The sequence below is a fragment of the Battus philenor genome, unplaced genomic scaffold (genome assembly GCF_028537555.1).
Source record: "Battus philenor isolate CCGP_79_NKW_IND1 unplaced genomic scaffold, ilBatPhil1.0.hap1 SCAF_12, whole genome shotgun sequence".
In the NCBI taxonomy this organism is placed as follows: domain Eukaryota; kingdom Metazoa; phylum Arthropoda; class Insecta; order Lepidoptera; family Papilionidae; genus Battus; species Battus philenor.
This window is the reverse complement of record NW_027181674.1, coordinates 7136035-7152224: the sequence shown is the minus strand read 5'-3', so window position 1 is coordinate 7152224 and position 16190 is coordinate 7136035. Positions and strand designations below refer to the sequence as shown.

Here is a 16190-nt window from a genome sequence, read left to right as displayed (position 1 = left end):
CTTTGTTCAGGGAATACAGTAGTAAATTAAAGTCTTTACTTTATTTTACTAAAGTATGATGGAAATTACAATCATCCTGAATCACTAATGGGTGTTTCTTTCTGTGTTTTTACAATCGAAGCTACTTAAAAACATCAAAGTTATTATTTTTTATAGTATTTTTTTAGTGATTTAGAAAATTTTATTATAAAAATTCCCCAAACATATCACCTAACTAGGTTACATACAATTTAGGTAAAAGGTGAGTTCCGATAATGAATATATTTCAAGGCCGTAACCTATGATCTTTCGTCTGTATTAAAAATCGCAACATGTTGTATTCATTAATCATATGATAAATCTGCAAATGAAGCTTATGTCCAGTAATGGACGTTACGACGACTATTACGTTGTGTCGACTACTGGACATAGGCCTAAAATGACGACGACAAGACAGTGAATTAAAATCTTGTCTTTCATAATTTTGTCGATTTTTATATACGCGTTTAAACAAACTATTTAAATGTATTAATACAAATGTAAAAGATAATTTATGTGGGTATAATGAGAATGTGTGATGATATTAGTTACAATTTTTTTTACATATTTTCCCAACTAAGAAGGACTACAAGTTTTCATTCTAAATATATCGTTGTCAGAGCTTTTAATATCATTCCAGATGATATTCTGATTTTTATTATTACTATCCCAACTTCATTCCTTATGAGGTAAATTTTTATTAAGTATACCTTTAGAAAATGCGTAGAACATTAAATTGACAAACAGTTTATGTTTAAGTTTAAATATAGATTAATAACTTTATCATATGAAGACAAATGCACCTTTTACCGTTATATGTAATAAAAGTATTAATTAGCCACATATCAGAAATTTCGTTTACTAATTTGACTAAAAAATTAAGGATGTTTCGAAGAAATTCTTGCATTATTTCTATGGCAACTACGGCCTCCAGAAGTTATAACCTCTGGTAATGAATTGGAGTATCTGGTAATATCTGAGGCGTCGGTAATTAAGGCCGATTATGCGTACCGCGGTATTAGGTGTCTTAATTCAATTAGACATACTAATAACCTCATATCACTAGTTAGAAAAATTATTGTTTTTGTTTACCATTTATATTTAATATAGAATTTTTTGTGTCAGCCGCCAGTAGTAAAGCGTTACTATGACCCGGTTTGTAAACTGTTCCTCAAGTACTAAAGTTGGGCAAAATTAATATTTAATCTTTTTAATGTATATCAAAATAAAATAAAGGTCTTAACAATATAGAAGCAGAGACTCGTAGACTTGTAAATTGTAATGTGTAAATGCTCTGGTCACTAAGTGGCTGATTTATTTCATTCATCACACCGAAGATATTTTACACAGGTTATATACGAAGTCGAGGTCCTCTCCCGATCGAGCCGACCCATACCTACTCCAGCTGCGGCTTGCCCCTACCACGTAAGAATTAGTATTATAAAGATACTTTTCTATAAATTAACATTTCTATATTATTAGAGAAGCTTATTAAAATTGTCTCAAAATGTAACGATAGTACAATTCTTTACAAGACTGAATTAGAAAATCGAAACTTTAATATTTATAGCGTAGAAAAAAGCCAGTAAATATTATGAGCCATGCGGTATGGAAGGTTAATTGACTTGTCTTGAGCTGTCTACGTTAAGAAGAAAAAAAAACTTTAACGGCAATAAAACTAACCTGGAACGGATATTGGTAAAGTCATGAAAATTGGGACGGTGCTAGCGTAGCGCAACTGTAGATTGTTTAGCCATTATTAGGTCTGGGCACATCGTTGTAAATACACATTGTGATCTATTTAAGTTTTTAATGATTGATAAATAAACCAGCGGAAATTTGGGGAGTTTTATGTACTTGGTATTATGGAAACATTAATGAAATGTCGACGAACATAAAATTGAAGGTGAACGTATCGTTAACGGTTCGGTTACGAGGGTTTCAGTTACTTCGCACGTGGCGTGGCTCGCTCAACTAAACGCTAACAGAATTCCTAACAAGTATGCTAGATAAATACAAATTATTAAATTGGCGTACTTGCATTATATTCATATACGCATTTTGTCGATTTGTAATATTTCATTCCAGCTTAACTTACAGAATTAACGAGTAATATTGTACACTAGATTCTGACAGTTCAAGGTTGAAACGATTAAGAGCGGAAATCGGCAATCTAACCTTTAAATCGGCTTAGTAACCGCGTTCACCAAAAGAAACCCTCTAGCGGGTCAATAGCTGTAGTGGCAGGTTAAATGTCTAAGCACGCTAATCCAATAAGAAAAGTACAAACACAGAATGCCCTCACTTCCGTCGGAAGACCCACAATGCTCACTTGACTTACCCCACTGTCTTACTGGCCCTTTCTGATTCAATATCGGATGTATAACACTTATAAGTTAACGTAGCAACGTTCATCGTTAATTCAGCAGAATTAATGACGTTACTGATGTGTCACCATCGCTAAAAATTTAAACTTATTTTTTCACTATTGTATTGTGATTCATCATTATCATTCCAGTCATTAGTGCGTTCGCTGTTAGACATTCATTAGGATCATCGCCTCTATTAGGATTCCAAAAAGAATTGGTCTTTTTGGAACCCAAATGGGGGAAGAGGCCTAACCACAAGAGCTACTTGAAAAGATATAAAACACTTTGTAAAATGTTTTTAGCTTTTTGCTTTTGTACTATGCTTGGAAGGAATATAGTATATTGTCGTAAGATTTGTATGTTAAAAACACGAATATTACGTGAAACGGCTTCTACAAAAGGTTATTACAATAAAATCATTTCGTATACAAAGCACTCAAATTAGCGATCTCGGTCTTATTAGAATTGTCCGACAGTAGCGTCGTATGTGTTTTAGATAATTACATCAATTTATTTAACACGATGAAATATAATTGCGTTTATTTGATAAATACTTTTTAACTATTTACTTCTTTCCCAAGAGGCGGAGGAAAGTTTAATGAAAAACAAAGAGCCGAAGTAATTGAGAAACAATTTCAACGATCACGCATGAGTTGTTACGGCACAAATATAAGCAATTGTTTTAAAAACATAATTAATTTCTTCGGCCCCTCGCCCAGCCTAACGGAACATTTAATATTGAGTGCTCATAATTATTCCTTTAACATTTAAACCCTTTCATTCGAGAACTTTTATTTTGAAAATGCTGGTGAACTTTTTAGCAACTCTTTTCTTTACAGTCTTCTTATAAGAATTATAAAATAGAGATCCATCGAATTGATTTTATTTTAATTCATCTTTTCTCTTTCGTTTTTTAGTTTATGTCTTCCTTATTTCTTCTTATTTTCTTTCCTTTGTCAACAGATCTGGTATTTGGGAGAATTGTAGAGCTGCTTATGAAGACATCGTAAAACATCTCGAAAGGTAAGCTTTTACTTAATTAGTAAATTAAAAAAATCGGGAGATATTACAGATTAAACAAGAAAAGTGATGTTACGAGTATGTCTAAGTACATCAAATGAAAAAAAGAACAATGAACCATTGTTCCTCTATAGCAGACATTTGAATTATTTTTTTCATTAATTCGGTAATTTTTTTTGTTGTTTGTTGTTAATTTTTTTAATGTCAAAATAAAAAAAAATGAAAAAACGTATGTGCTTGATTTTAAAATTTAAAAACTAAGTAAAAAAGTCTGAAAAATTAAAAAATCGAGAGTTCTTAATTTAAATTAGAGCAGATATCGCGAGGGAGTGTGAAATTAGAGGAGACAATTAGATCCGTAGATCGGGTGTATTTTTAACAAATGACCGCTCGCGGAGTCCCGGGCTTGCGGGGTGCGAACGATTCATCAAACTCATTCGGGGGCTAATCTCGATGCGAGGAAAAAGCGGCTCTCATGTAAATTGGGCCGATTGGAGAGCCTGTTAGGGGAAACCGCTTTTCTTTTCTTGTTTAATGGATGGTGATTGATCGGCTCGCTCTGAAAGGTACTCGCTTTTGACTTCAGTTTAAGTACTGTAAATTGATACGTAAATTATTATAACTAAATCACATCTCAAATGTGCACTTAAATCAAACGATTTATTAATCCGCTTTTAATTTGTTATATTTGTAATCTTGCTTATACTTGACCCCTTTGATCTAGGTTTGTATACGTTAAAGCTTTATTCTATTTTTATTTAACTTATTTTAACTACATTCTCTTATTTTTCTTTTTAGTTGAAAGTATTAAAAAATACTACATTGCAAATATAATCATCATCTCATTGGCAGAATGTGGGCGGGGAATTTTGTGGGTAGACACTGCCCTTGCCGATCTTTTGTTTCAACCTTAAAAACCTTTCAACTTCGGCAATTGTGAGTTTGGCATGCTATTTGACCTACCCACCGCCATTTCATCCTGCCAATCTACTGCGCTACTACTTTCGTTCGTCTAAGTATCTCCCCCGTAGAAATCCGAAACATATTTCTCCCCATTGCTCATTCAGTAATTGTCAGTTTGCCAGTGAGGCTCGATACACACTCAATAACCCACGAATACACATACAATTGTTTTTTCAGATTACAGAAATAAAATTGTATGCCAATTTTTTGCCTCGCTTTTGTGCGTTTGACGTAGCCCCTCTGTTCAGGTCGAAAAATAAAGCCTATTAATTGAGTGTAGAATCGTATATAAACCGTATCCGTTTATCCGAGATCCGAGTGTCGGATAGAATTACAGTCGGACATCGGGCCGTGTACCGATGTGTCACTGTCAGCCGGCGATCGCCCCGCCACGGGCGCGGGATTAGGCGCTTTTAAAAGAAATAACCTAGTAATTTTGTGATATAAAACCCGTACACTCACAGCATTGGTACGTAATGGAATCACTTTTTAAAATTAAATATTAATAAAATGACCATCACATGGTGAAACAAGGGAATGCATGATTACAGACAGTAGGAACGCCATTAATGGCATTGCTTCATTGTCATGTATGTGAAAGTTGTTTCATTTTATTATTTAGTATAACAAGTACTATTTTTTTTAATAATACAACTAAAAAGTTTTATTATAAATTGCAAATGATAACTTTTTAATGTGTGTGTTTTGGTAAAATGTAAAGTAAAAAATATTAGTAAAATGTTTATTTCTCCTTTAAGTAAGATTATGACAGGCGTAGGCGCCGTGAAAATATTTTAGTGTTTATATTTCATTTATTTATTAACCCTTTTTAAAATTTTTGTAAAGGCATACTTAAAGCCTTTAGGCATTCTCTACTAATCAACCTAAGCTTTTATTATCCTGGCATTCCCATTGGAATGTGTAAAAATTATAGTCTGACAATTATTGTCAATAGTATTTTGAAATTTGCTTTCCAACAAATATCTGATAAATGTTACAAGCTTGTCTCAGTCTAATAGAAAAATATATTTCAAAATGATAATTTTTTTATTGATTAAATGTATTGAAAATGAACCGGGATTAATCTTTATACATGGCAGGACTTTAGTGATAATGTATTATGTATTTATTACCATGTATTATTATAATACAAGACATTTTTTGTTTGTTTACACCTTAACATACCTATTTTTTATTTTGATTGTGTAGATATGATTGTTAATTAGGTATTGGGAATGTTTGTATGGGAAGTGGAAGTTTTTATCCTATTAATATTTTTTCTCTCTCCATAAAAGCCTTTTACATTTTTTAATGAAAATATTAAGAACTAATTAGCCGATTTGATCGAGATGTTCTTTAGTAATTAAAAGGCATTTCAATTTTATTAATTTTGATTTTGATCGACGTCATGTTTGATAGCTTCGAAAGGGACATTTTAAAAAAGAATTGCCGAAATCCTAAAATTCTTCTCGAATTTTTCGCATAGCAACAGATTTGTTAACTCATTTTTGAAGATGTATAGAGCAAAATAAATTAATACACAAATCGTCGATGTATCTTCCCCTGTAATGATGGCGGTTCGCGCATGCGCCGACGACCGGTTTCCAATGCTAAGTCCAATTAATTGACAGGATTATCTCTGATTTAATATAATTTGTTGGTGCTGTTTGCTTTGTTTTTGCCCGATGTCTATTCATCCGTGATATTATAATGATATTTTGTTTGTTGCGCAAACCCTTTAAGATGTATTTTAAATAATGTCAACATTGTAAAGACATTTTAATCTTATTGCAATGTTAAATATTAAACACACTTAAAGTAGATGGGGAACATTTACTTCGTTATAATAAATAAAATGATAAAAGATCCTATCCAGTTGCTCGAAAACATTAGTAATCATTATCGGATTACATTTCATAGATATTTCTTCTTATGTTTAATTACGATAAGTGCGGAGGTGGAATTATTTTATTTTAATAAATAAGTACCTTTACAGATGCTACAATTTACTTGAATATAATGTTTACAGAATAATTTACAATCATTGCATTAATAATTATAAGCAAACAGTACATACAACATAAAAATAAGGTAAATTAAAATGCAAATGCGAGTCAGAGGGAGAAGGATATCTCGGTAATAAACTTCAGAGACACGTTTATTAATTCGAACGAAATTATATCAGACAGACAATTAAGAATATTGCAACGAAAGTCATGTACAGAATCAACAATTTTGACAGTATTACTGTTACATTCCTTCGATAATTTACACATTCGTGGTATTAAAGAGTGTAAGACAAATAGGCAATGTCCATATTCGTTTCGTCATAAAAAATAAACAAATAAATCAAATACAACATGTAACAATAATTAGGTTTCTTACTAAAAAATAGCGCTATGGTAAGATTTAGGCTGTACTGCAGTAAGTAGCCAATTAAGGGCTCAAATTGTGTCTTTTTTTATTCTTTTGCCTATGTTAAATTTAAGCAAAGCTAACTATAAAATCCTTTCTTTATTTCAAATCATGAATATTAATTCATTTTTAGTATTGTGAAGGTTTCGATAGCTTTGATATTGAACGACATATTCAGCGAGGTATGTAAGTACATACCTCGCTGAACATAACATGGAGGGTTTGCCTAAGAAATCTAAGAGCTCGGCGATTTCCCAATGCTGTGAGATTGTAGTATATAGCGGCCTGAGCTGAGCCTCCCCCCTCGAGTTTCGGTAACAAAAGAACTTTCAGGCTAAGCGTCCTCAACGCCCTGCCCGCTTGCACACACCGTATCCGCAAATGCCACATGGGCAGCAGTGTAAGTAACGTCTAAAACAACAGATAATTTATATAAGAAATGGTGAAACCGTACTAGGATCTTTAGGCGAGGCCGGGTGGATCCTCCCAGTAAATCAGTGAGAGACTCAATTAGCAGTCAACAAATCGTCGGGATCTATTCGCCGGCCCGCTTGGCTTCGGGTTCGGTTCGTATTAGCGTCACTTAATCGCGAGTGAGCTGAGCCGCGAGGGGTCGCACCGGCACACATCGGTTTGACATCGCTCGTTATTCATTGTGCCCCTTGCCATGGAAGATAACTGTATGTTGACCCTTTGTTTTACTCTCATTTACGACTGCTGGTTTTTCAGCTAGATGTCGCTAGCATTACAATTGTCTGCACCAATAGCGATTATAAGCCAAGTTTTAACTAAACTAAAATATATTTTTAATCATTTATGCTTTTACATTACCTAAACATCATTTATTTGCATACTACTTATTAAAAATATTTTACGAAATTCACGCTTTTATTTCATTAAACCAAAAATAGATATTGGCTGGTACCGTATTTTAATGTTAATTCGTTATAATTTCTCTAACGTTTTTGTAACGTTTTTAAGAGTTTAAAAATACTTCGAATTTAACTATCAACATTATTTTAATTTCATTGTATGTTTGAATTTTCTCAATAAACAGATAAAATCAAACAATTTAAAAAACATTTTATTTTAAGAAACATTTAATTTAGTTAAAGCTACATAGTTATATTTAATTAACATCCTTACCTGATTGGTATCCTTACTGATGGCCAGATTCATATAATCTATAACCATATAGATATTATGAATCTGGCCGTCGCATAGGCCAACACGCCATCTACTGGAGGTAATTAATAAAGAGATGTTGATTTAAGCATTTTGTAGTAGTAATAAACTCAACGAATACGAGTACTTACGAGCATTTATTTTTATGGTAATTGAAACCCGTCACAGTATTACTATAACTTTCATAAATATAATATTTAATTGATTATTAAAATATGTTTTGTTAGGTATAAAAACTTGATTTACGGTATTCTACGCAATGGCTTTGTGACTGATTAGTTCATCTTTATACTGCTTTTAAAAATAATCTTTTATCCCGAAAAAGTAAATGAATATTGGTTAAAAGCAAACACTTGCAAATATTCGGCACGGTTTAGAGACAGCAAACACTATGATTCGCGTCGCTGAGACACTAGCGTGATTGGATCTTCCTCCATTAATTTCAGCAAAGATCAAACGAAGACCGAGGGTGATATTTATCAAGGATATTGCGAATTATTTTAATCAAATCAAATTCCCTTCGTTGTAAACAAATGCTTTTGATTAATGAGACGCGCGACAGAGCTCCCAGCCGTTGTGATAAAACACCCGAGCAAAATTAATGGTCATAAAATGAACTCTTGTATCCGAGAGATAAAGATGCTGAATGCCCCGAGTCTTCTGTGATTTTTCTTCGCCTTCCTTTATGAAAGATGATTCTGTAGATGGCATCTGGTGACTTTGTATATTTATTTAGAGACTTGCGGATTGACTGGAGTAATTTCGCGCCTTCAGTGTTTCAACGCTCATAGAGATATTTAGATTGTCATGGCGAGCAGTCATTAATAACGTTAGAATTTTGATTTTCAGTAGGCTAATATGCAAAGGGCGTTTGTGTAAAGGGTGCAGAGTCACGGCAGTCGTCAGCCCTTTCGAATACCACCCGAGTTTGTCGCCGATGCGGTCGTTCTGGCATTTTATGTAGCTCTTTGTACTTTGCCCTTTTACAGGGAAAACTATTCGAATAGTTCCGTTGGTGAGCCGAACTATTTCGTCCCACCTTTGATATGCGTTAGGATTTTTAACAATGAAAATAAAATGTATTGCAAAGAATAAAAGTGATTTCATAGAAAACTTTATTATCTCAATAATGAAGATGTCATCAAAACTGCCGAACTGAGTAACACTGTTTAGATAGAGTATTTTATATAACATCATTATTATAATGTCAGCGTATAGACACCCACTGCATGGGATAGCCCTCCCCCATCGATTTCTAAGATAGGTTTTTAAGCGGTCTTCTTAACAGTCTCTTCCGACGATTTTACCTAGGTCCACTTTACGCTTACCGGTCTGTGGTCTCCTCTCCAAAAGTTAATGGCTCCGGCAACCATGCGGTCTGATCACTGCCACTTAAACTTACCAATTAGCTGGACTATGACCTATATATATATATATATATATATAAATATATATATATATATATATAAATATATATATATATATATATGTATATATATACACAATGTAATTACGCTGTTAATCTTTTTTCGTTTTAACCATATAATTTTAACCTTTACCATTTCAATTATCGTCTCCTTATCGTCTTTTATCAACTTCCTATTAGAAGAACTATGTTAATATGTTTTAGCAGTAAGTGGTTGATGTAATAATCTTATAAGAAATAAATGATTAAACTTAAAGTCAATATTATAACGTACAAGCAGGTCTAAGGACAATCGAGTAGAGAAATGCTTAATAACATTCTTTGTTCCTTTTCAAACTCACCTCAAAAGAAACTGAAACAACGTTATGTAACCGGGGAGCGTCTAACCCTGGTATAATACAAGTTGCAGCGTCAGCTAATATTAATCTGGATCCGGCGCCTGACAGCACAAGTCAAATTTCTCATCAAAAATAAGAATTAATGGGGAACAGCATTAATCATTAGCTGGCAAACGGCACGAGGTGTCCGTATCCCATTATTTTGCATTACTAATGATATGTACACAGCGATAAGGGATGCTTTGGAAAAATATCTCTTATAACACCTCCCCGATTGATTGATTTCACTCCGCGGGCTCAGATAGCCTTTATGTTTGGAATTTCTTAGCGCCAAAATGTATTTTGCTTGATGCGATTTTTATGTAGTCCATTGTTACGAAATCTTAAATGTTACTCAAAACTAATATGAACATGTTTTTTTTATTCACTCCTTTGTAATACGATAATTATTCGCTACATATATTATTTACGGTTATCATGTATTTGTGAAACTAAAGCAAGTTACGACATTAATAAAGTAATAAATAAAATACATAAAGTTTTATAATAGTTCGTATTCTTATAAAACTATATAGACATATTTTAATGTGTTTTATATCAACACAGTGATTATATATCTTTTATAAACATATCCTTTTGATGGATGATTTTTAAATACGTTTTTTGAAGAATGCAGAAAATAATTTAGTGTTGTTTTCATAATATTTCTTTTATTGTTATTGCAAGAAAGCAAGTGCGTATTTTTATCTATTACAAGAAAGATATTACAAATAGGATTACCTTAACAATAAATAAGCTACACTACAATATTTTCACAGATTACTTAACATTCCCATATTTCATTGTATATCTTAGCGGTGCACTAATATCTAGTACATAAAAAAAGTTGCAATACTAGTTATGGAGTATTTTTTCTCAAAGCAAACATATCTTATTAGATGAATAATGTATTTAGCAATAGTTCTTAATTTTATTGTTAAGATTGACATAATGTATATTTTTATCAAAATAGCATAGCTTTATACCTCCAGAACAAATACCTATTCAGAATTAAATCTCTAATAAATACTAAAATAGGTAAAGGCATACGGCGTGTGAACATGTCGTGACTAGCGACGCAATCAATTACTCGCCTTCACTCAATAATTTTTAATAAGTCCGCAACACTAATCACTTCCTCTCGTAGAGGCGTGACCGTACTATTTCTAGAGGTCGGTTGCACTGTCGGTGACAGAAGATGTCACTTTTCCTTTAATTATACTTCGACCTCATTTCTTCGCGCCCTATTAGTATACATCAATCAATGTTGCCAATACCTATTTTTTACCATGTAACTCAACTTTTTTTTCCGATGCAGAGTTTTTGTTTACGAAGATTTTTTAAGTGTGGAATAATTTGATGAGGTCCGCCACCCGACTGTGTTGGCTGCGGACGATGCTCATTTGTCATCGTCTTGTCATTTCTGCATTTCTTTCGAGCAGTTGAATCGCTCAAGTAATTATGTAAGTTTTTAGTTGATTTTTTCCATCCTACGTTCCCTTGTATACTTTTAAGCGGATCCGGTCGCACATTCAACAATATATTGTATATCTATTGTTTGCCCAACGAACTGGAAATTTCAAACTGTATTAGAATATCAATAGTACTATTAACTGTTTGTACAGTATTAAATCTATAATGTTTAAATAATTATTTTAATAAATTTGTTCCTAGGTAATTTCTGAGGCAATAATTCGACATGATTATAAAATACGGTGTGAAATTTGTGTAGCTGAAAAACTATGAATACAAAATAAGGGCGTCATGTTAATACGGACATCGATGGGGTAAATCAAATATGTGAATCCACAGATCAAAAGAATTCATTACAATGTGTAAATCACAATTTGCATGTGGCGCAGGGCAGTCATGAATATGCATCCGGGACGCCTGGCTCTGAGCATTCTGTGCTGCGTTCTAACCTGACAGCGCATTTTGTTTGTTTGTGCCTTCACTGGCAGTTGCATGACTATCTACATATACAGGGTGATTAGGTGCAAACTACAAAGTTAAGAGATTTGAAATTTTGTAGAAATATATTCATTTTGCCGAATAGAGGCAAGCTAAGAACCAATTTTACGATATTCCACCGCTAGACTGGTTAAAGAGCACATGCACGTTATTAAACAACATCTCTTATATATAAATAAACCACGCGAAGCGAGCGGGGGACAGCTAGTTTTAAAAATAACCATTAATTTTCAAAAACGTACGAAACATTTTATTACATGACTTTCGAGTGGGCAGTGCCTGGCCGCAGTAAACGTTCGCTGTCATGCTACATTGCTGAGTGAGCATCCATTTGGACGCTTTCGTTCGCTTCCTGACCTTTTCGCGTTTTGTTATGCAAATGTAAACTCGCAGGGAATCAAAAACGCGAATAAAAAGTGTTCTAATGTTTACACGCTGACTCTGCACGGAGTGTGAGTGCGCATTAATCGCAGGGAGGCTTACAGGCTTTTCCCTATGTTCAGGCATCTCGCATTTTAACTATTTACTTTCCTTTCTATATTAGTACAACAAGGTCTATTGTTGGAATAATAATAACATATAATGTACTAAGTAAAAAAGGGCTTAAATCGTAGAGAAATAAATAAATTACATACAGATAGCTCCTACAATTAGCCGCTACGCTAAATGCCACTTAATAAACTTATAGATGGCACACATGAGTAATTAAGACAATAAAGTATATTAAGACAATAATAAGATATATATGTAGAACTAAGCTTAAAGTCAAGGTTATGGAATATCGTACTTAGGGTAAAAAATAACGTAAAGGAAAAACTGTAAATATAAATCTACGAAAATGCTCATTAACTAGATAGTATAAGGTCTTTAATATGTTAGGGCAGGTTGTATGGCGAATAATAAAAATATAATAAAAGCGTTTATTTGCTCCAAATTTTACAATTCTATTTATATTTTACCAGTGTATGGTTACTATTACTTATGATATTGGTTAGAAATATTTATTTACTAGAGATATGGATCCCTTCTTGAGTGAAGGTTTGGTCCAACTATTTCTTTTTACTTATGTCCCTCATAAATTTCATTCATCCTTTTCTTGTTAATTTTTATCACATCAGCCCACCATTTTAAGGTCTGACAACTTTGCTTTTTCCGTTAGTTTCTTCCAATTATGCTAATATACATTTTAAGGTTCATCTACAAGCAAAGCATCGAGCAACATATCCTTCACATTTAATTGCAGTGCATGTTTTAAAGCAGTAACCTCTATTTTTTTTAATGATTTTTTCTTATACTAAAAATACTTTACTTCATTGCACGTTGACAGCTCCTTATTTTAGATTTTTTTCTGTATCGGCAGCTATAGGTAGGGCAAGGCAAAATGCAAGTACTTTAGAATGTGTTATAATTATTTTACTATTATATGGGTATTTTTTAAACTTTCGTTATTTTTAATTAGACAAGTGTTTATTTCATGTCTATTTGTACAATTGAACAATTAATTGAGGTATTATTTATGCATAATTGATTGAAGCGAGGGTCATCAAACGAAGTCGGCCATCGGATGGCTAAATAACCACACTCAACCCTACGCCGCGGCCCACAAATCAAATGTTTTGATAGCGCGCCGGGCATTAACGAGACAATTTGATTGCGGACATATCCGAGCCAAATTGCTTGTAAATTATATTTTGTGTTTACTTTCCGCCAAACTCCCCGTTAGTACGTGACGCTCGGCTACGTCCACGGCAGATGCGCGCGTTTTCGTTGCGTTAATTATCCGATTTGTTTACTCGTTTTTTAGAAATGTTTGATGAACACATTCTCATCGATATATTTAAACTGTTGAAACAACGCACCGTCGCCTTGTTGTATGCCGTATAATAATTTGATTACGCCCCGTACCGGCTACGACAGTCGTAACGCCAACAATTAATTCACATTCTAAATACATTTTATGAGACGTGTTATAACTAACTTTATTCTTTTTCTTCTAATTGTCATACTCAATGCCAGAGAAATTATATTTTTAATGAACTAACAGACACGTTTTTTGCTTTACGTCAACTGTTCTATTAAAAAACGAAACGATATTACAGTGAATAGAAGTAAAATTCTGCCTGCATTAATTCTTAAGTTAATAAAATGTTATCCTCGTAATAAAACACTTGAGTAAGTTGATTGAAATAATATTCAGAACATCACTATCTATCTATGGGAGGTGTTAATTTTATCAACGGACTCCACAAAACTATGATTGATGCGCTTCACCAACTGACTACATAGTCGAAGATAAATCAGTATCAAAGTTTCAGATAATATCTTAGAGACAGATGTCTTAAATTATGTGACTGTTTAAATTTTTGAAGCTCTGTGTTTTTAATTTAATTAACGGACAACACAGACGGTCTTTAATACATGAGTGTAATCAATGTGTGTCTGATACAATGATCTAATCATAGAATATGATCTGGTGATAGATGTGATAGTTTTGATCAAACTAATTAACTTAAAATGCTGGTAATAAAATGAAAACATCTTTTGAAAAATCTTTTCATTTTTTGTTGTCCTAAGAAATCCGTAGACGAACGAAATTAACCGACAGTGTCCAGTGGAGTGAGATTGGCCAATCGGAGTGGCAGAGGGTGGGCCACTTAGCGCAAAGACAGCCGCTGACGGTCCGGACTTGAGGTTCTGGAGTTATGAACCTGCAACCGCGTCGCATAACGTCCGCTCGTAAGGTGCACTGACGAATTAATCTGGTCGGAAGCCTCTAGATGTATCTTCAAACCCGTTCTATTGAAAGTCTAAAGAAAGGCCCCTATCCAGCAATAATGACGATGATGAGGCCACGAAATGCTTATGCTCCTGAGACGTGATCTTGCTTTTGGAGTTTTTTTTTAGATCTAGTGTAAATGAGCGCTAAGTATACCGATTCTGTCCTCGCTGTTATTATTTATCGTTTGTGAGAAGTGTTAAATATTTCACTCAAAAGGAAGTGTCAAAAATTAAAAATACGCTAATACATTGACAGTACAATCACAAAGCCACTTCTGGTGTAAAGCTACTTATGTTTAAAGCAATACTTTATTTACGCAATCTTACAATCTTGGACGCAGGCGCAAATTCTTAATAACAGCCATTTTACAATGATAGCCGACGTAACCACGTTCGAATCCACAGAAATGTATTTATCACCGCAGAAAATAAAATGTTCGCGTCCATTTACTATTATCGTCTCGTTGCGAAGAAGTTGCGGTCGGCGCGGGCGATCACTTCGCTCGTAATCATTAACCATGCGACTGCGCCGCGCAGGCCAGCGGTTGCGACCGATGAAGGGTTTTCAATCGTCCATACCCAGGAATTTACGCTATTCGACGCTCGCGCCAGGCAGAGATCAGGAAGGGCCTGTCGCGTCGCATTAGCGACCGATCGAATTGGATGTGTGTCGAAGGCAAGTGAATTTTCTGCGGTCACTGTACGCGTGTGCATCGAAGCCTTGCCAGGCTTCGGCGATCAAAAAAATAACGACCGTCTAGTATTACAAAGCGATCCATGTTAAAATACAATAGGGTAATATAATTCGCTTCTGAAAGATTCACAGTGGAATTGTATAATCAAAAAGCATCGTCATTACGTATAATGGCAATGTCCCCAAAAAGTCGTAGCCTACGAATTGTAGAACCAATTTTGCATAATTATCCGTCGTTGCGCCGGGAGACAGGCGTCGCTCTGCCGCTTAAATCCTAATAACATCGCCCGGACCCGATCGGAATCTCGTTACGCTACTGTAATCTGTTGCCAACAAATACGAACTTGTTTCGACTGATTTTATTACTTGCCTTAGTTCAACGAAACTCTCTCTGCAAAACTGTAAATTGTTAAATCTTAAAAGCTGAAACTATCAATTAGCAAACTGAAGTTGAAACCAGCGGCGAAAAAAGCTACATCTGTTATAAACTGTATAATTTTAAAAGTCTTCCTTTTCTTATAAACTTATTTTTATTCCAGCCCCGAATGTTACACGTTGTCAGCCAGATATTTTCGTCATAGCAACTTTCACGATATCTAAAAATCTTCTCACGTACTTTTAATATCCTAATGAGCTTTAAAGCCTCTAAGACATATTTTATTTCCTGGCAGACATTTTATATTTCATTCCACGTTTCATAAGCGAAACTCGGCGGGCCCTCTTTGCATTTGGCAGGCGTAATGCTCCAGTCGCTTAGTGCACTTTTATTACGGTATTAAGTGATGTAATTTTTTTCATATTATGTTATTCAAATTTAAATAACTGTCTCCGGTTTCCCTCGCGGAGGTCGAACTCACGGACGATTCTTTTGGCGTCCCCTTAAAATCTGGTTATTTCGGTTAGACATTTCCACTTACAGTACAATAAAACCGTGGAGCGGCTTTGTTTTTCTTTAGCACTTATTTGTTTAAAAT

The 16190-nt window shown here is 34.1% G+C and overlaps 1 protein-coding gene across 1 annotated transcript in view; it reads left to right on the top strand.

Annotated features, from left to right (window-relative positions):
• The window catches only part of dac (dachshund), a 172241-nt gene that overhangs the window by 88501 nt on the left and 67550 nt on the right, over positions 1–16190 (top strand). Inside the window, exon 5 of the mRNA XM_068776354.1 lies at positions 3351–3410. Within this exon, the coding sequence (XP_068632455.1) occupies positions 3351–3410 (60 nt within the window). The remainder of the gene's footprint in view (positions 1–3350; positions 3411–16190) is intronic.